At 40.0% G+C, this 21,945-nt stretch overlaps 1 protein-coding gene across 4 annotated transcripts in view; it reads right to left on the reverse strand.

The window, feature by feature from the left end:
• Positions 1-21,945, reverse strand: part of efl1 (elongation factor like GTPase 1) — a 50,433-nt gene that overhangs the window by 25,709 nt on the left and 2,779 nt on the right. For 2 of the 4 annotated variants that reach the window (XM_029498406.1, XM_029498405.1), the window contains 11 exons: positions 20,823-20,960; positions 20,425-20,639; positions 19,140-19,263; positions 16,994-17,062; positions 16,731-16,738; positions 15,979-16,115; positions 15,743-15,865; positions 14,078-14,177; positions 9,584-9,723; positions 8,898-9,061; positions 7,307-7,442 (listed from right to left, as the gene is read on the reverse strand). In XM_029498406.1, the coding sequence (XP_029354266.1) occupies positions 7,307-7,442; positions 8,898-9,061; positions 9,584-9,723; positions 14,078-14,177; positions 15,743-15,865; positions 15,979-16,115; positions 16,731-16,738; positions 16,994-17,062; positions 19,140-19,263; positions 20,425-20,639; positions 20,823-20,960 (1,354 nt within the window). Of the gene's footprint in view, positions 1-7,306; positions 7,443-8,897; positions 9,062-9,577; positions 9,724-14,077; positions 14,178-15,742; positions 15,866-15,978; positions 16,116-16,730; positions 16,739-16,982; positions 17,063-19,139; positions 19,264-20,424; positions 20,640-20,822; positions 20,961-21,945 lie in introns of all 4 variants that reach the window. The other 2 variants (XM_029498404.1, XM_029498403.1) reach the window with 1 other exon arrangement.

Genomic DNA, 21,945 nt, shown 5'->3' on the forward strand with positions numbered 1-21,945 from the left:
ATAGCCATTGGTGCCACAATATCTTTAAGCATTCTCCCTAACTGTCCTCTTTGCTCAAACAGCTTTTTGGAGAGCACGTCTATCTAAGATAAAAACCTCAAATGTAGAGGTATGGTGGTGATGCGCTTTAACTCTAAATTTATCTGTTTCTAAAGTAAGAAAAGTAAAATAGACATATTACAGAAAAGCATATCATAATAATGCTAAATCTGTATTTTCCAAGCAACCTTCAGTGGCTTAACTTAGAAGTGCACAGCTGCATCTGTGTTCACCTTAAGAGATCTGTTTGACTATTCTTTTAGAAAAAAGTGTGCTGCAAGTAAAAGGGATTTTTTGTTACATATTAACTTCCACTTCCTATGAGACAGTAATGACTGAATGAAAACTAATTTTAACTCGTGTTGCCATGCATGTTTGAAACAAATGTCATGGCACTAAGAAAGGAGTTAGTGCACTGATCGGTGTATCAGAGGCATTTTAATTCAAAAGTCTTGTAGCATAAAATATTTAACTCCGCTAATACAATGTTGAACTCTTTTTCGGCTGTTTTAAAGTGTCTCTCCATGGTAATTGCTTCGTGTTGTGATACTGACTGATGAGTTACATTTAGAAAAATTTTAACAGGTCATTGCAATGTCACTGCACAGTTTTCAATGGTGCGGCTTAAAACACAATTTGTGACATGTAAGCATATGAAGTAAATACAAACAAGGGAAATATATTTCACAACTGAGTTGCCACTTACTAACTACAGTGGAGGACAGCTCCAGAACAATTAGTTTGTAGTACACCACAGCTACTATTTCTAGTTAGCTACAGTCACATAGAAACACCCAAAAGCCCTGAATACAAATGTAGAAACATGATGTTGGATTTATTGTGCTATTCTCCAGGTCCCATAAACGTTTTTTTAGCATATGGGAGACAATTACGATCTTCAACAAAATAGGAGCCTGGCGGTAAAATTTCCACGAAACAGTCAAGGTGCGTGGTTTTGAGAGAAAGCACGGTTGTTGTATGTCACAATGACATGACATTTTCCTAAAATGTGCAATGGTCAAATCACGTTTACACCTCAAACATAAAACAATCATGCAAAATGTAAAAGCTGCATTCACGAAAAGTCCACAACCCCCATGAGACCATTTTTTCAGTGTTGGAGGGTGAAAGAACTGATCATTCACACACCCCATTGTCATACATGTGTGCACAAAAAGCAGCATACAATGTACAAAACAGAAAAGTCCAGGTAACAGCAGTAAAATGGTTTATTAAATTAATGGCATGATACCATTAAAGGAGTCGCAACACTCCCACTGCCAGATGGCAGCGAGACTCTTGCTGTGTACTACATGCACAGTCTGTCAAACCCCACCAATCATGCCCAATATCATAGTTCTTAACATTTTAGTGGAGCCTATTCAGCTAATCTCGTGTCTAAACTGCAATAGGTTCAGACTTTGTTGCCCAATTAGCAACATTTGTCAGCCAGGTGGTTAGTTAAGTTCAGGGCCGGTTAGTAAACATTTTATCACAGCAGCCCTGCCTTCTCTCTGTCCACCCACATTAGATCACTGAGCTACATAGAACTGAGGATTCACACATGAGAAATTTTCAACATAAAGCTCAACATTTTTGTAGAGACAAAAACCAGAAGACTGGATGTTGATACAGCAGTCACTTCACACACATTCATTTAATATTCTAATCAGACATCCAACTGTAATATTATGGTGCCCACATGCTATTGGTATTTTATTGTATATTACATGAAAATTAAATCCCAATATAGAGGGCAGTAGGACAGTAAAAACTTAATCTAACATTTAAGTGTATTTAACCAAATGTGTCAAGTGTTACCTATCTTATCTTAAGATAAATCAAATCGGCTGTTTAAAAAAAAAAAAAAGGCAGGTTTTGAATAGTTTTATGTATTATTTTCCTTTTAGAAAATGAATGGTATGTATTTGGGTTCACACACATACTGTTCTCAACAAAAGTCCTTTGTTTAATTCTGTTCAGTGTTTTCACTGAATAGTATCGTACTCCCAGTCAGTGTTGGGATTTATCTGTGATTGCAGTAAAGGGAAAAGAGACAGCTCAGGGGCGTTTGATGGTGGCTTAGAAAGGCCAACGTTTGTCACAGGGGTTAAACTTGTGGGCATCACTCATCATCAAGACCTAATGGAAAGCAGATGTTGAGACGCAATGAAAGCCTGAGTGAATCAAGTCAGTCCTTGCAAAGTTAAAAAAAAAAAAAAGTGAGCGAGTGTTTTCATAAAGTCAACAGTGGGAGTCTTTATGAAAACATTTGTTTTGCATTAGGCTTCTCTCCATGCATGCCAGCAGTGACTCGTGACCTAGATCTTTAGTAGAACACATCAGCATAAATGATTTCACTGATCTCAACCAAACCAGGGTGACAGCAAAGGCTATTTGGGTTCATCTCAGTGCAGAGTGGAGCACATCATGAATAATCACATTGTTTCTTGTGGTGCTCCAGTTCAGACAGCGGAAGGTCACACCCCTTCTGTACATGGCATTTCAATCCATCATCCATCTTGTATGCAACAACTATGAAGTTTGAAATTAATTCTCAACTGAAGCATAACTCACATTCATCTCAGTGACACGTTTTTATGTATTGTATATTAGAGATGGAGTTTACTCAGTTGTCATGAGGAACAGTAAATTGTTGCAGCCTGTGTTTTTGTTTTGTGTATGCTAGCTGTTTTGGATTGTTTCCCCTTTTTGATTGTACCTGCAGGGCTGGAAAGTGCCAGAGGTGGGGCTGACCTACTTTGCTGTGAGGTGCAGCAGGCACAACTGGAGTCAATAAACTCATCACCCTCACCTTCAAGAGCCACCTCAGACTTCAGTCCAGTGTCAGATTATTCTGTCTCATTTGCTGTGAGCCACCTAGCCTCGACTCTCTAGTCAGCTCTTCTTTGTTTGGCCTTTGTCGGGTGTGTTTGTTGTTTTTTTTTTTGCCAAGAATAAACCTTTTATGGGAACGTTCATCGAGGTCTTCTGCTTTTTAGGTCCACTAGCTCACCTGGCCACAACAGAATTTTCTGGCCCAAACTGAACCCAGCGGAGACCGAGCAGATGCTGCAAGCACTCAAACAAGGAGCCGTGGTTGGTCGGCACGTAACAGCCTTGAAACGGGTCATGGATTGTTTACAACAACTCGACACCAGCGTGACACAGCTCAGCAGGTGGCTGAATATCATTGTGGACCAGCTCACCTTCCCCACTCCATCCACAGAGCCTCCGACTCAACTGAAGCCAGCAGTTGAGCCACTCACCTGGCCCACCCCACAGCACCGGGAACCCTGCATCCCCATTCCAGCCAGGCATGCTGGTGATTTAGGGACCAATGCACAATTTCTCTACCAGTGCTCTCATGTATTTGACCAACAACCAGCTATGTCTAAGATAGTGTTTATCATGAGCCCACTGCAGGTTGTTCCAACTGTTCCAAGCTGAACTCTGTTCTACTTGTTATAGTTTTTCTGAGGAGATTGAAGAAGGTTTTCGATCATCCAGTTAAAGGTAGGGAAAGAGGAAAACCAGTTGCTCAACCTACATGCGGGCAGTCAGCCAGTTTCCCAGTATGTGGTGACTTTCCGTAACCCACCCGCAGAAAGTGGCTGGAATAGCTCTTCGCTCAAAGCCATTTCTCAGAAAAGATTATCAGGAGGAATAACAGATGAACTGGCAGTTTGAGATGATCCTCACTCATTAAATTAACCTATTGATCTGGATAACAGAATAAGGGAGAGACACCGGGAAAGAGAGGGGAGACAGAGGGCCCCTTCCGTTTGTTTCCTCACCTTACTGTCATGCTGGGGACACTCCACTGGCATCCATTTCTGTACTAGCTGTGCCCACCCCCCACCCCCCAAAATGCCCTGGTTCCTGAATCCCAAGAAGAGCGTGACTTACTCCTGCTGAGAGACAAGAGCGCCAATCGCTCTGAATTTACTGCACTCAGGATGGACATTTTCTCCCCCAATGCCCGGAGATGCCAAAAGGAAGGGCTCATCAGCATCAGGCTGGTGAGCCGAACCTCCACATCCTCCTCTCAAACCCAAAGTGAAAGGTTTGTTGCACTGGTCACATCAGGCTCTCCCAGCTGGAGTGTTGGTGGATTCTGGGAGGATGATAACTTCATTGACTCAAACTTTGTCAACCTCCATGTGTTTCCCCTAGTTGAATTAAATTGACAGTTTTGGGGAATCACCATAAATTCATTAAACTGTACATCATTTTGTCCCCATTAAATTCCATTGTTCCAGGCCCTCCCCTCGCTAAAAACACACAATCCTCACAGACTGGTCCAAAGCTTCCATTCGCAACTGGTGTAACTACTGCCAGCTCTCAGCAGTTCCCGAAAAAAAAAAAAAAAAGCCCTGCCACCTCAGATCCGCTAGAAGAAACAAAATTAAAGAACGTTCCCAGTGAATACCATGAACCAGGGGAAGCTTTTAGTAAAGACCGTGCTCGCTCACTTCCTTCACATCGACCATATGAACACTGTGCTATAAATTACTTCCAGGAGTTTCTCTCCCCACTAAAAGACTGTACAATCTTTCAAAGCCAGAAAGAGGAGCCATGGAAAAATACATTAATGACTCTGTAGCCGCAGGTCTCGTCCGCCCCTCCTCGTCACCGGTGGGGGTTGGGTTTTTCTCTGTAGGGAAAAAGGACAAGACCCTACGCCCCTGCATAGACTTCACAGGTTTGAACAATCTAACATGAAAAACAAATACCCACTACCTCTCGACTCAGCTCTGCTTCATGAGGCAACAGTCTTTTCTAAGCTAGACTTAAGAAACGCCTTGTCACCTTGTCTGAATCTGAGGAGGAAATGGGTGGAAAACTGCATTTAACATGCTCCTGGGTCATTTTGAATAGTTAGTTATGCCTTTTGGATTGACAAATGCACCAGTTGTTTTCCAAGCTCTTGTCGATGAAGTTCTGAGAGACTTAGAGAACAGAGTGGTTTTTGTGTACTTGAATTTCTATTTTCTCACAGACATACAGGCCATGTCAGAGAGGTGCTCAAAAGGTTGATGGGGAAACAAAACATTTTAAAGCATAGATGGTAATTTCATGCTGCTTCTGTGAATTTCCTAGGTTTTGTGGTGCAGAAGGGGCAGCTCGGATCAGTCCCCACAAAGGTGAAGGCTGTGCAGGACTGGCTGGTTCCTTACCCTAACCCTCCACTCAGAAGCAGCTGCAGCGGTTCGTAGGCTTTACAAAACTCTTTACACAAATGTTGGTTGAGGAAAATACTGCTACCAATGTTTGTTTTTTTTTTATTTTGTATCAGTCAGACTTTGATCTGAATTGAGCCATTATTATGCCATACACTTGTGCATGTGTGGAACTTTTCTGATTCTACTGTCTCTTCCACAATCGTCCTTGACACAGTTTCAAGTCCCAGCTGAGCACTGCTGGGATCCCAAAGCCATGAATGTTTCTCCACCTCATCAGTCTTTCGCTCTCCCCTCGGAAATTTATTGACCACCTACTCCCTCATGTTCTTTCCTCTTGTCTTTTCTCTCCTCGCCTGCTCTTTTTTTCACCATTTATGTGTAAGCCTCCCTCCAACTGAGTCATTATACCTGCCCTTTGAGGTAGTAAAATCAAGAAGGTAACATGTTCCAACATTTTCACATTTTCATTTTCAGTTATTTGTTTCACATCAGAATCAGTACCACTCTATATTTCACTGTTCTGAGAACTACGTTAATTTAATACTTCTCACCTGTGAACTGCATTTTCCAAACTTTGGGGCAGTTAACAGCTACCACTGCGTCAGGTGACATCAGAGTTCTGCATTCGAACATGCATGACAGCTCGGGAGACTTTGATACATTTCTTATATCAGTAAATCCATATCTGTACCAGACAGCTAATTTCTCAGCAGTTACGCTTTTGTTGCTTCACCTATCAAGTCATTCAGGACTATCTTGTTTAATTTCTTGAGTTTAAATACTAACAGTTATATACCAATGGAGGCTGCAAAGCAAATGTTTTCTTTCAATAGACAGCAATTTTTGTTAATTATCCCGTAGATAGATGCAACATTGTACTAGCATCTTTTACTTGTATTTCACAAATTTATATACATAGTATAGTGTGGAATATAACATTATGTAACAGTGGAGTAAGTTGACTGGATATAAGTAAATAAAAGGGCTGCAGCATCACCAACAAACATTTACATTCTGTACTTGCCAAACTTGTGTGCACAGTTTTTAAGCAGCATCAGGGATCCCGTTCAATTTTACTCTAAAATTGAATGGTTTAACATGCAATTTTTCTATTGTGAGGAGTCACCACAGTCGATCATCATCCATAGACTTGAAATAATGCTATTTGCATGAAGTGGTTTGGATACAAAACAGTCTCTAGTTTAATCTGTTTCCATAGTAGAACTACAATGTTAGCGTAACCAAGATAAATAATGGCTCATTGAAAGTACAAATGTTTGAAAACTTTAAAGATCATCTGGTCTGGTTCATGTTGTTCATACATCACATCAATGTCACATAAAATCCAGTGACAGCTCCTGTATTTCGGATAATAATGAGTGTATGGTGGTGTACAGTGGTGCACGGCTCAGGTAGCAGCGAAATTCATACAAGAGGTGTGGAGAACAAGATTTGAGCTCACCGTCGCCATACACAATTTTAACCTGCAGCTCTGTTCATATCACTGAATGTTCGTAAATAGAGTAGTGACTGTGTGTATTTATTTATTACTGGCCTATATGAAATCCATAAAAGAGAGAGCACAAGTGTGTGGGTGTGCTTTGTATGTGAGTGTTAGCAATCTTGGTCAAAAGACTCTTCAGAACTCAACCAAATGACAAAAGCAAGCATTAAAAACAGCTTCCAGGGAGGGCTGGTGATGATCACATACACGCACTGAAAAAATTTAATTTAGCTGCAAGACTAAAAGTGTACCAATCTCACACTATGAGGGCAAATGCAAAAAAAAAAAACAAACAAACCCAAAGGCAATTCCTGGAACTTCCCTTCAATTTTTCACATGCAGGAAGTCGTTCATCCTTTGGACTGATTCAATTAGGAGTGCTCTGTCAAAGGTCAATTCAAGTCTAGGTAACTCCGCCTACTTGATAACTGTATGCTTGTTGATCGCACACTTGCTGAAGCTCCAAAACTGAAATGAAATCAGTTTTTGTTGCTCACCCGATTCTAGAATCTCTAACTGGTTTAGATATGTGATCACAGTAACACAGCAGCCAGAAAGAGGAAACGGGTATATTTACCGACAACATTTCCTGCAGGCATGTCTTCAAGCTCTTCTAGCTCTCTGCCCATCAGCAAGTAGATGCTTTCCATGGAACAACAGGAGAGATGAGGCACCTCCGGTACACAGTCAGAAGCACTACAATTCTCTGACAGCTGGCAAAGATGAACAAATGGATGCAGTTTATTTAATGCTTTCCCTTAATGCCACTGCAGTAGCTGAGAGGTTATATGATACTGTACTTTAATAGGCCACACATTATAGTTTACCAAACAATATAACTGCTGCTATAATTGGCAGTGTTTCAGTTCTTAGCATAAGATTCTGGGACTTGGTGGCTTGTGATCTAGCAGTTTTAGTGGTATCATTACCATTCATGCTTTGCTGGTTAGCTGTGTGAGCTTTCTTGATGTATCTATCAATCCACCTCATCTCTTGCAGATCTGGTGACTTGAGGCCTTCTGTTTCACGATTTGAAGTTAATAATTTTGTGGTAATTCTAATGCTAAGAATGTTTGACAGTGTGATGTTTTTAAAGACAGATTTTAGGTGAATTAAACCCGTAGGTTGTGAAAGAAAACAGGATGACCTCAACGGAATAATGTTTAACTTTCCCATGGACCCATGAACTGAACGTGGGAGACATGCACCTGCTGTAATCATTGCAGTGTGCCACCAGACACAAGGGTTCTGGTGTTGGTATGATTGAGGTGGCTATGAAAACATGGAGAAATTAAAGTAACATTCTAACACGCTAAATGAATCCAACGCCCTTATTTTGACTGAAACATAATCGGCTCCAGTAGATGGACATCAAAACATGTTTTGTTTGTTTTGCCTGACATAGAATTATGTAATTCAATAGACTTGACGGGATTTTTCTTGAAATTTGATGCACTTGTCGTAAAGTAAGAACAGTTGAATAGCAAGGGAGGTTTGTACAGTGCCTTGTGTTGCAGGCTTGTCGAAAGGCACCAGACTATCAAGAAGAAAAAAAAACAACAAAAAAACAGAAATGAAGCATGGGGAGCTTTATGTCTACCCACGTCCCTCTTCATAACCCCTGAAAACTGGCAAAAACAGTTCTGTCGTGATTTGGGCCTGGGTGTGGCCATTGAACTTGATAGCACCTCCAAACCCACAGCATGTTGGGATAAAATCGCTTGGCTGTTCATGAAATCCAGTTGGATCATTATTACTGTTATTATCCCAGACTTACTACATAATTTTACAAGTTTTGACAAACAGGGTGGGCTTTTTTGTTGGGTTTTTATTTTATGAACACTGGGTCACAGTTACACACACTTACTCTTTCAGATGTAAAAACATAATACCCTAATGTTAAAGCTAAAGTGAGGTTATTTCAAAAACTTTAAAATTTGAAATGGAAATGGCAATTTAATACAATCTAATTATATTCAATCACTTCTTTGAGATATTGAGTGAGATATTTCCAAGCTGTGACAATGTTAGGTCAATTAGGTCTGTAAATAAAAGCACTGCTATAGTCTAATATTTCAATGTCAAAAAGCAAATTCATAATAGCATTACACACAACAGTAGAGCAGGTACTGTAAAATAGATTGAAAGATTGATGGCTTTGGGTTTACCATGCGTAGGCCTTGTGCAGGATCGTACTTTGGTCCCAGTACAAACACTCTCTGTCCTTTCTTGACCACCCCACTGTAGACACGGGCAAATGCTACAAACGTCTCCCTCTGTTCCTCCGGCTCATCTGGCTTAGAGTCTTTCAATGTCAGACTCTCCAATTTCGCTGATAGAGAAAAAACACAAATTTAAAGTATTTCTGTGAGTCAAAACTAATATTTGGCTGATTATGATATAATAATTTTAGCTGCATCAAAGAATGATAAGTATTGCTTTGTACATTAACCCTTCTAAACCGAGCATGCCGCTGGCAGCTTCAGACTTGGAATTGGTCAGTTTGGGAACTTTTGCTCTTTTGGAGACATGCCAGTGTTTACTGAAAGTTGAAAAGCCAATATAGGGTCATGACAGTAATTCCACTAGTGCTGTTGCATGTTTTTAACCATTTATACGTAATTTAGAGCCACACATTTACCTAAACATGCATGTCTTTGGAAAGTGGGAGGAAACTGGACTATCTGGAGGAAACCCACGCGGGCACGGGAAGAGCATGCAAACTCCGCAAAGAAAGGCTCAAGGCCGGGAACCGAACCCGTGAACATCTTGTTGGGAGGCTAACCACTATGCCCTCATGCTGCCCAAATATTAGTTACCATTTGCTCAATTTTAATGTTTAGCTTACCCGTGCTAAGTTCTTCCTGTGGCATACTCCCCTTGTGACCGAGGTCTTTGGTGTTCTCTTCTGCTGTCTGATCAGCTGCCATCTTGTTGGCATGTCTCTGTCGAGCAAGCTCTCTGCGCTGAGCAATATCTTCTTGGGTCAGAGGCCTAAAAGCAACATAGATACACATGAACACAACAGGTCACAATTTCATCAGATGTCCAGCTACTTCCTTGAGCTCAGGGAAGCAATGTGTTGAGCATGAAATGATTTGGAAACCAACAACATTTATTACTCTTTGATGACTCTTACTCATTTGGCAGACCTTTATCCAAATCAAATTACAGATGAGGGACAAAACTATAGCTTCCATCCAATATGAGTTGGAAGAGACTGAATTGCTAAGGCCTTCTCTTTAAATTACACAAATTCCAAGAGTAAGCACTTGGCAACACTGGAAAGGAAAAGTTTGCTCTTCAGAGTAAGAACCTCAAGTAAATCCAGATTCACAGTGGGCAGCAGTTGGCCTTAAATGCCAAGTGGGTTAAGAGAGACAACCCAAAGCACAGAGAGGGAGCGAGACAGTGAGCAGGACAGAAAGCAGAGATTCTTTAAGATAGATAAGAATGTAGCTGATCTAATAGCTCCTCCCGCCATTGAGGAAACAGAGGCAAAAAAGTCTGCACTGCAATTGCCTAATGCAATTCACTTGGCTGAAGGCTGAGAGATGGGTCCAGCTCATAGGGAGGAAATAGTGGCTTGGATTTGATGCAAGTGGCATGAGTAGACAGTGAAAGTCAATTAGCAGCACAGTAATGTTCTCCTTTAAGCAGAACCAGCAGAAGACCAGATGTGCCGCAAAATTCCAAACTATATGCAGGAGTTTCATTGTATGGAAAGGACCACCAAATTAGCATTACAGTAGTGAAGGCTAAACCCGGTATTTAGTGGCATACCAAATTAGGTATGGCCCGATTTGGTGTGCCACTGGCAACGAAGCATATCTGCCATCAAATCAGGGTTTCCTGTGACATCGGTTGATTTTGATGATGTTTGATAGTTAAAACTACTTCAGATGCCGAAGTGTTCCATCTTAGAGAGGTTTAACTAGAACTGGTGTTCCTTCATGTGGATAGGTATGTCTAAGAGACATTGTGAATGGAAAACTCAACCCAAGGATATATTGCATATTACAAAGAAAAGGTTGATTGATAATAAAGCTGTAATGTTGACTATTAACTTAAAAGGGTAGTACATGAGAATGATGTCTGGGGGTTATAATACAAGATCTTGGCAAAAAATTAATGCAGCACATGCTGTGATTAATGCTAAAGGGGGTCCAATTTTTAGTTTACCTTAGTGTATGTTCATAGTAATACAGCTGTGCTCAGAAATGTTCCAGTGAATTGTAACTGAGAACTACAGACTTACTGGAGCTGTCTCCTGAAAAGCACATAACACTCTGTTTAGGACTGTCAGATCGATCTGTCAGTCATCTGCCCCCAAGTGCGTATTAAAAAAAGACTTTAAAATATAATTTTTCAATTGTCAGCTTTGTCTCTGTGGCAAGATATGAAAACAGCTGAAATATGTTGCAACGTTGTCCCTATGTTGGAAAATGAGAGAGTGGGACTTCTTTCAACAGCTAAAATGTTTTGCTTTCCTCTCTGACCAGTAACCATGTCACAACAGTAAACATTCTTGAAATGGAAAAGTTTGAATTCCTCAGATAGGTAGCACAAAAGCAGGCTATAAAATCAGAACAAATTATTCTTGCATTAAATTTGCCACAGGTCCTGCGTATTGTGTATCACAGTGTGTGTGTGTGTGTGTGTGTGTGTGTGTGTGTGTGTGTGTGTGTGTGTGTGTCTGTGTGTGTGTGTGTGTGTGTGTGTCTGTACTGTGGTAATACTGGTCTATGTATGAGTTTGCATACCCCCCTGAAAAAGACCACAATGACCATAGCAACACAGCTGCTCACAATAGGCCTGAGTGACAAGCTCCAATACGGAGTTCAGTTCCACGATGACAGTCAAATTAAATACCTGATAATTTACCCTGGACAACAGCAGTCTTGTCAACTCAATGAGACTTACTGCACATTTCTTTTGTGTAACACTGGATATAAATGGAGCTACAGTCCAAATTCAAAATCTAAGAAGCCAAAAAATGCAGACAATATTTAAGTTTGGGTCATCAATACAATCTAGTAGTCGACCCTAAGTCTGTTCCAACTTCTAAATAAACACTCCGCTGTGGCACTTCAAGCTCCTTCAGACCACAGCAAAGTTTTTTCCCCTCAGGAGTTCACATATGTACTTGTTGTTCATTGGTAATAATGGGAATACCAGGTTTGGGTTTCTGTCTGTCAACTGTGGTTATGAAGTAATGGCTTCCAAACGCTAGATCTGGACGACTGCAACCCCAAAGAGACCTTGTTGAAAAACAGTTTTTGACCAGTATATGATAAAAAGAAAGATGTTTTCCATTCTGGCTAGAGGATGTGAAAATGTAACTGAACATCTGCAAGAATACTCTGCCTGGCATTTGCAAGAATGCCTTGTGCAGAGAAATAATCGATTGAATGTTAAATTTGTGAAGCTTTCAGTTAGCTGTTTAACTATTTTAATGGAAAAAAATCTCGTCCTGTCGTGTTTAGTTTTACAAGAGAAGCCATGCAGGTTTGGAAGAGTATGTGATAAATTTTATCCCACAATGTTCTGAACGGGGCCCTGCGATGGTCTGGCGACCTGTCCAGGGTATACCCCGCCCTGGGATTGGCTCCAGCTCCCCCACAACCCGGAAACAAATAAGCAGTTGAAGATGAATGAATGAATGAATATTCTATGAAAGAAAAAATTTATTAGATATATGGATAAGGGAGCAACTCCATCCACTGTGGGATGTATGTCATCTTTCCTAATCAGACTAGGCCTGCCTACAAATATCTACAGAGCCAAAATGTTTTTCTTGAAACTTTTCTCTGTCTGTATAACAAGGGTTTGAACAGTGACATGCTGTATTGTACAACTGTACTTGTCATCATTGTTCAGAATAAGGATGTCTGTAGGAAAACTAAAAAGTTTAGTATTATCCTGACGTATAGATATACAAGTGACCTCTGTTTGGCATAATCAGGTTATGTAATAGTCTTACTATAAGTATTCTTCTCCTTCATCAACAGTTTTACATACTTGAGAAAAAAGAAACCACAGAGAGAGAGAGAGAGACTGTGCTAACACAATACTTGTGGTACTATGGGAAACTCAAAACTTGTTACCTGCTCAATACAGTTCAAGCTTGAAATTCAGAAGACATACTTAAAGATGTACAATGACAGTAAAAAAGCACAAAACCCACCAGGACCAGCGTATCAGCTGAAAGACTAAGTTCCATCCCACTGTTTTGCAAAAGTTAACTGTGAGTAATAACACAACTGTGAAGAGCAAAATGGTCATCAAATTCAACATCAACAGGCTGTCTGCAACAGGAGCACCACAGAGAACAGTTTCCGTCCCTCCCCCACTTCTCCTGGGTACCTGGCTGTTCATCTGAAGAGGACAGAGCAGGCTGTACCAGCTATGAAGACTCTGGTTTGCATCCCCTGGTTGTATTTTACTGAGAACCAGCAGATGCTACAATTGTTAACAGACATCAGAAAAGCCTGCTGTGCCATAACCAATAAGAGTTAGTGGAAGGTGGGTGACAGGAGAATGATGGCTAAGTGATCATGTCCCATTGGAGAACATTTCCCACGCCATGCAGCTGCTTCACTAACAGGTTGCTGCACCCACAGTGTGTGTAGAAAAGATACTGCAGGTACGTGCTTCCTGCTGCTGTCAAAAAGACGACAAATACTGCCCTCAATAGACCGCACAGAGACCAAAGCTGACAACTCACCACGGGAAATTACTCAACTCACACCAACTGTACAATATCCTATATCTGCCACAATTTTTATAAACATTCTACTTTTATCTACTACATATCCTCTTTTTGGTGTTGACAGTAAGTTGTTGACATTTTGCAGTTTGCTTTTCTTTCTTGTCTGTCTGCTTAAACAGTACTAATATCTAACTGCTGGACCAATACAAGGTTGCCTTTGCCTGTTTTAACTCAAAGAAGCATGAGCCAGAGTGAAAAATATGATCCGCTCACAGAGCATCAATCTTACTGCAGTTACATTGATGCTGTGTCAAAACTGCAGATTTGACACCTGCGAGACAAACCTGCATCTTCTCTTGTTCAGTTCTTGACAATCAGAAGCATTTACACATAGTTTACTTTAGTTCATTTTGGATGTAACCCTAACCCTAACCCTACACACATACACACCCAAAAAAAAAAAAAAAAAAAAAAACTGGTGCAAAAAGTGATACAGTTTTAAAACCTGTATGTCAGAGGCACATGGTAAATTTAGGCTTTATTTAAACGGACATATCGAGGATGTTGACAGCCATGGGTTATGACGGACAAACATAAAAGCAGCACGGTCTAAAGACAGCAAGACATGCAAATTACCTCGGTCTGTTCTGAGGCAACGCCTTGGAGTCCACAGCAAACATCTTGGATACAAAGACAATAACTGGAGCATCCCGCCCACTGGAACACTGGAGGAATGCTGGAAAACACACAACTGAAGTCAGGATGAGTCTAGAGTGTTTTGGGCCATTTGCATTTTACACCTCTGAGATAGTTCTTGGTATGCTGACCAGGTACATAAACAGGGCAAGTGGCAGGTTAAAGGAAATTTTTTTGGCAAATACAAAATTCCTTAGTAAAGCTGAAGAACCACAGGGGATGCATTAGATGGACACTATGAGATTTTGTGTTGGGCTAAAACAGATCAAACATTTCTTGTCTTGTGTAGCAGCCAAGTGAAAAGTGTTCTGATGCTGCAAAATCCATAACGATTGAGTCAGACAGATCAGAGTGGCAGTGGGTGAGATCCAATAGTTTTATTAAAGTTAGAGGATCAAGGATGGGAAGCCTGGATAATGCTAAGGCATTGAGAGGTCGAAGAACAAACTCTCCTTCTGGGGAGCCAGGGTTTCTGTTTTTGCGTTGAAAATATGACCATTTTCCCAAACGTGCCAAAAACCTGTGTAATGCAGTGACATTCTCTGACTGTCTAAAAAAAAATAAAAATAAAAATTAACGTTTCAGTTTTTGTGCTATGAAATTGCCTTCAGTAGCCTTCTAATAACAACCTGACTGGAAAAGAAAAGAGAAAACAGATACTGGCAAAACAATAAATAAATGTTGTATAGGAAATAGGAAGCTCTGATTCAAAGTAATTTGTCCTTAAATGCTAATGTACAAAATAAGAAACCAACAAACAATTTGGAATTTGTCTTCAGTCAGACTGAGATCAGGCAATTGACTTTGTGTGAACTCACCAAGAAATAATAAATACCATCTAGCCGGTGGAACAAGCTGCTAAACATAACCAAGTCCTAATATGAGCTGTTCCTTTTGCTCCCTCCACTTTGTATCATTTTCATATAGATTTTTGTTTGATAAATCCAGAGAACTTTAATATTAAAATCCCTTGGTTTTTTATTTTTGTATGTTAATGTAAACAGCAGCCTGGCCTTTCTGTCTATGATGTCTATGATAGTGTTATTATGCAAGTGTGTGACTCTTGAAGTGAATCCTCTGAGTCTTCCCTTGATTGTTGAAAAGACAAAACTCATTTATCCTGGAGAGTTGGTCACTTGCTGAGCAGTCATAGTCGTTGAAAATACAATTTTGTCTCATCCCCAGCACTTGTGCCCCTCTATCTACCAACTATACTTACCTGACTTTATCTGGGTTATATTTAACTGGGTTTAATTCTTATCTTCTTCACTTCCAGCCAATCTAAACGTTATCCCTCAATAAACTCCGAACCATGTGTGAGCTCTCTTCTGAACAAACTAACACAAAAATTACACTGTGTTGTCAAGAAACATTTGATTTCAACTTTTCATTTTTTGGGGTTATTGAACCTTTTCAATTTGGTCACTGCACTTTAAACAAGCCAAGGCACTAATTTTATCCAACAACGACCTTTTCCCTTGTTTGAAATGAGCTGACACTGAGTGTCTGAAAAAAAGATTATGGTATACAACTGGACTGCACCATTCTGCCCAGATACAATTATATATTTAAGATATATCTGTGTGTGTGTGTGTGTGTGTGTACCTTCTTTTAAGTCTTGAGTCTGTTCGGGCAATGAGTCAAATCGTCTCATTCCAACACTCATCAGTTTTTCCACACGCTCTGCTGTGATGTCTAAGGGGCTGGGAAGCTTCTCACACACCATTGCTACAGTTTCCATTAAAGAAAACTACAAATGAAATGCGCAAAGTTCCACAAAAACTGATCTGATTGAACATACTACATAAGCGTGGACCCCCAAAAATTCTGATCCAGGATACAGAGGACAGCCTGGGACACAGGTAACCACTGGCTGCAGATGGCGGTCAAGAGGACTTTGGCATCAGAGTGTCGAGAGTCCCTGGCCATCAGCTTAACCCCGAGTGACTTCACCACCTTGTCCACCTTCTCCTTGTCCCTTGTGACAGAAACAATGCAGACATCATGAAGGACGGAGGGCAGTGAACAACAGTTAAGACAGGCATTCATACTCCTTACATCTGTACATTCATTCATCCTCTACTGCTCATCTGTTTCCGGGTTGTGGGTCACCTGTCCATCACAGGGCCAACACAGAGAAAGACAGAGACCAACAACCACTCAAACACTCTCAGACCTATGGGCAATCTTGTTTTTGGATGGTTCAGGGAAACTGGATTACCCTCGCAATGAAAGGCCCCAGGCCCAGGAACTTAACCCGTGACTTTTTTTGTGAGGTAACAGCACCAACCACTATGCTGCGTTGCTGCCCTATATCTGTGCATTTTGCTTGTATTTCATTGTGCTCTTCCCTCCTGCTCTAATTGTCTCTCCACCCCTCCCTCTCTCCTTTCCCTGTCCTTGTATGCATAGGGACCCGACTATGAGTCTACCCAAGGACCCTTTGCCTAATGTCACCCCCCTTTCTCGATTTTGACTTTCCTGTCTCCTTCTCACTGTGACTGTCCAAATGAAGGAGAAAAATTGTCCCTAAAAAATATAGGACGTAATCATTATTGTTGTTATCATCACTATCCTTTCATGGATATTGTACTTTCTTAACTTCAAATAAGAGATGCAAATGGCTAAATTGTGTTTGTATTTGTATGTGTGTATTCACCACCCTATTATCCAACCAATTATGTACTTTTAACTATATCTTCAAATTAAGATGATAACACAATATAATTGATTGTCACATGCAATCTCTTTGTTCAGAAAGAAATATACCATAACAACGGAGAATTTGCTTGATCATGAAAACAAAACTGCTTGGTGAATTTCAAATTTAACAAGGTTGTCTCACCTCCTTGTGACAACTGCATCATATAAACTCCAAATATTATCCAGCACAAGCTGCACAAACAATGGCTTTTTTCCTTTGGCCTGAAACAAAGAAGGAGAAAAACATCAGACTGATTGTTCGGAAGAGTTTGTAAGAGCATTTGTTCCCAGTCAAGTTCTGCTCAAAGAGACAAGGCAATGTCTCGTCTCAAATGGAAATTTTTTCCATGATAATACATTATATTGTTCATATTTCATCATCCTGATATCTTTAGATTGCACAATTAGCTAAATTGTGCCACTACAGTAATTCATAATAACTCCATCTCACTGCTTCTGAATTCAACTTTAAATTCATCAGAGGATTGTATTATTTCATCTTTCAAGGGTGACCTTAGGTTACAGTGTGCTTTTAAGCCCAATCATAGCTTAAACTGAACTGATGAATGATGAAAACAAGCAGAGGAATAGATAATTTTACTGAAGCAATACATAAATAGTGTGGCATCGATACATTTTGAACTGTGGACAGGCAGGGAAAGAAGATACCAGCAGCACCATCCTCATCTTATTATGGTGAGATGAGACTTTTGTATTTCACTATCTACAGTTTTTCATGTTCTTAAAGGAGGTGCACTTTTTAGGAGGGAAGTAACAATTTAAACTGGTTTCACACACAAACATTGAAAGAAATATTATGTTTTACACTAAACAATAGGAATGGGAATCTTTTACTATCTCACGATACAATTCCGATTCTTGGGGCTATGATTCGATTCAAAATGATTTGATTCATAATGATTTCTGCTTCAATCTGTAGGTGTGCAAAGGATCCTCATGATCTACTCCAGTCTGCTTTGCAAGACAGAATGACAATAGAGACTTTAAAGTGTCTTTTTCACATTTATTAAGTTTCAAAAATGTATCCATGCTTAGATGGAATTGTTGAATAAAAGCAATATCACATAATGCTGAAGTAACAAAAAATAAAAGTGTCTCTTTATAAAAAAAAAAAAAAAATAGCGCAGTTAAACATGGGTTCCTTACTGTGACGCTCACATCAAGCTCGGTTTTCCCGGGCATTTGGTAAATAGGGCGCAGTAAAATCCGTGATCACGAAAAAACTGAATTCATTATAGACACGGAATAAATGTGGTAACTTCCGCGTTGTGGGTGCGGTTTAAATCCCAGTGGGGGCACCTGAACATGTCTAGGTTAATTGGTGACGGGTAATGGACTGGGCTACAGCAAGGACCCCCCAGCTCATAGACCAGACCAGACCCGATCACAGAGCTCCCCAGAGACTAGACCAGACCAGAGACCAGACCCCTGCAGAGAGTAGAGACTAGACCAGAGACCAGACCCCTCCAGTGAATAGAGATCAGACCAGACAGTCTTTTTTTCTTTTTTGGAATAAAAGGAACGTATCTGCCAGGAAAATTCTCAGAGGGGGTCACTAATAATGTACAGCCCCCACCAATGAAGCGGCTATCTGAGTGTTAAGTGCTAAGTCACTCACTGAGCTCAACACAAAGAGGTTGACTCATGACTCTATGAGGTTGGTCATGTACTTCAATGGAGATGTCAGTAATCGGAACACCAAAGAGCATGGAGAGAGAAGAAATGAAAAAGTTTACAGTGGATTTGATATTTCCACCAAAGTTATGGGATGTATGTTTCATTGTTTTATTGTTATGTTTTTGCTTAAGTGTGTGGAAGCATTTAAGTTTTCAGTTCTAACTGAAGAAATTTTTTATATTTCATCACTTAAAACACTATCTCAGGGTAAATTTGCATAAAATGCAAAAAACAGAATTCTCAAAAATTGTAAACTGGTATATGGGAAATATTTAGACGGAACTTGGAAAACAATAAAACAGATTTTAAAGGGCTCTAGGTAAAAACCAAAATGAGTGCAAATCTTTGCTTTCAACGAGGACAGGGCCGGCTGAATCTCTCTTTCCTCCATTATTGTAGTTTCCTCCTTGATTTGATGCTTAACGCACATGTTTCAGAACCGGCTCTGTGGTGATGTCAGGATGTCCAGCATACAAAATGGAGGCATACTGCTTGCAGATTCGTTTTTTTTTTTTTTTTTTTGATTGATTTTGGGACATTTTAAATCAATTCTGAATTGTAGTAAATGAGATGGTGAATTCATACTAAATAGGAACATTACCTGAGCTCCTTTCATGATCCTCTTTGCTTTTGCATTGAGGTAGAAATCTCCCCACAAGGTTCTCAGCAGGACCTCTGCTTTAATACCCATTCTTTGACTGTAGATGTGGGCAAACTGCTGAACGCTAAAAAAAAAAAAAAAAACACAAAACACAAAAAGCATACTTTTAATAATTCAAGTAGCCAATTTACACATTATGGAGGTTCAGTTCAAAAGAAGTGATCATTATTGCAAAGCCATTTTCCAGGATGCAGCTTTTTACTTGAAGCAGCCTTCTGAGCTACTCTGGGAAGAGTGAATCTGAGAGATTTGAACAGAATCAGACTGAAAATCCTGTGCACTCTGGACCTAAAGATCCTCATGCTTTGCCATAGAATCTATATGCAAGACTAAGGCTCAGGAGTGGGGAAGACTTGGCTGTCCCCACTGGGACTCAACTGGTTTATTTGTAGCCGGAAATGAGCAGAAGGACATGACTCAACTCAGAACTAGGTCTTCAAGTTGGAGCATGGAGACATAATTGTGATTGTTCAACTATTATTATTGTTAATATTATTATTATTATTACATCTAAGTGTACAGCACCATCTAGTGGATACTTTAATACTTATTCAGGTAGTGATAATTGTGAAGCATGTGTAGTGCTTTATATTGGGTACTGATTAATTTACTAGGTTGAACCCCAATTCCAGGACCATGTTAATCAATTGTTTGGTTGTTTTTTTTCAATGTACATGATAATCTGGAAAAAGACTACACTCATACTTGTTCATGAATGTAAACTCTGTAAGCATTATGTCAAGTGAAGTATTATATTATTAACATCATGTGCCACAGATCAAAGCCAACAGGTTGTGTTTACATCATTGCCATTCAATGATGTTTAATTTTCTTACATAACTGACTGTTGTGCAGCAAGTTATGTCAGAAACTTGCCAGAAGCTTATTTTGTGACTGATAGATTGAGGCGTATGGATCCAGGAGACCAAGTGAATCAATTTGCTCAGCACTTTACATATGACTGTTGAGCAAGTATCATGATCTTATAAATTAAAATGTTAATTTGTTAGTTTTACAAGTTGAAATATACACAAATGTCAAAATTTGTATGACGGACAACAAAGATTATTGAGGAAAAAGAAGTAAAGCATGTTCCTCTGAAGGAAAATAACAACTAAATCTTTAACTATTTTCTTACTGTCATTGGAAAGAAGTGAACTACTAAGTGAACTGTCTTTCCAGTTCAAAGCTCTCTCAGTGCAGTGTTAGTGGATACCAGCCTCACCTGAAGCCCCATCCATCTATGGCACTGGCAAAGACCACATTCCCTTGGTCAGGGGAGAAGTAGAGGTGGGAGTCGTCAGCTTCCTCCAGCCCAGCACTCCAATCATATACCTGATCACTAGATGTCTTCTCTCCCTCTTTCTCCTCCTCCTTCTCCTTCTCCGCTCGTTCCTCCAGCACTTTGGATGTGAACAAGGTTCCTGTCACTGCGTTCACCTATAGAGAAGAACATGCATGCCACTAAGTAACACTGATATACAAAACAGAACAAAACTTTTTGTCCATATCTGACATCTGATTCAAGGCATCTTAATTATAAATCTAGGTTTCACTTAAAGTGCTTTTTGCAAAAAAAATAATATTGTGGTGGACTGGCCTGTGTCGGGTGAGACCTCTCACCTGTTCTAGGATCTTCTGCAGATGAGTGTACGCTTCCTGAGATGTGAGCTTCAACTCCATGATTAGTCTGTCTATCTTATTGATGACGAGGACAGGCTTGATGTTCTCCAGCCAGGCCTGACGCAACACAACCTGAGTCTAGAGGCAACACAAACATGTAAATAATAATAATAATAATAATAATAATAATAATCATGATAGTAATTACATTCCAGATGTTAGCAATACATTCTTATACACTAAGGTTTAAATGATATGATACAGCTAGAAAGAATTTGTAGTGAAGTGGTTGTAAAAGTGTCTGGGAGCGCTGCATCTCCACCCAGAGCCACTTATTCAATAGACTGAGAGGAAATATGACTGACAGTGATATGAAAAAGCTTGCCATGAATGGTGTACAGTGAAGATTTAGTTTGATGTTCCACCAATACCGATGCATTGTACAGTTATTTGAATTGAAAATGGCACAATGACAGAAGAAGCTAAAACTAAAATGTGTCCTTTACAAATGCAATCATATTCTTGCTCTGCTGTGAGGTCAGGTGTTTCCTATTTACTCCTTTAAATCTCCCCCCTAGGATGAAGCCAGTCCTTGATTGGAGTCCACCTGTGGCTAAGTGATCCAATTAGACAGAGTTTAGAAAAAGCTGCACCTGTGAACTGAAGGTCCTGCATTTCAGAGTACATGCCAGGACAAAAATCAAACTCTGAAGTCCAAGAAGCGCTCTACTGACATCAGTGATCTATTTGTGGAAAGACTTCAGGTCTAAATTCTAAGTTATAAGCCATATATCTAACCTGAGTGTTCACTCAGCAACAGGGACAAGGAGACTGGCCATATTCGAGGGAAGACTCAATCCAGCCAAGCATAAAAAGGTATAAGTTTTTCATTAATGGTGTTGAACTGTGAGAGCTATGATGTGAATGATTTGGTACCATAAATAAATTTGATTTGATGTAATGATCAAAGCCCTAACCTATTGAATTTCAGGGTTCCTGACTTTTTGAAATGCATGCACACACATCCCCTACACAAACTGGTAAAACTGATTTGTCATGTTTCTCACTACTGAGTTGTTGTTGTTGTTGAGACTTTCTGTGTGGGGAAACTTCAATCACTAAA

The sequence above is a fragment of the Echeneis naucrates genome, chromosome 3, assembly GCF_900963305.1.
Source record: "Echeneis naucrates chromosome 3, fEcheNa1.1, whole genome shotgun sequence".
Classification (NCBI taxonomy): domain Eukaryota; kingdom Metazoa; phylum Chordata; class Actinopteri; order Carangiformes; family Echeneidae; genus Echeneis; species Echeneis naucrates.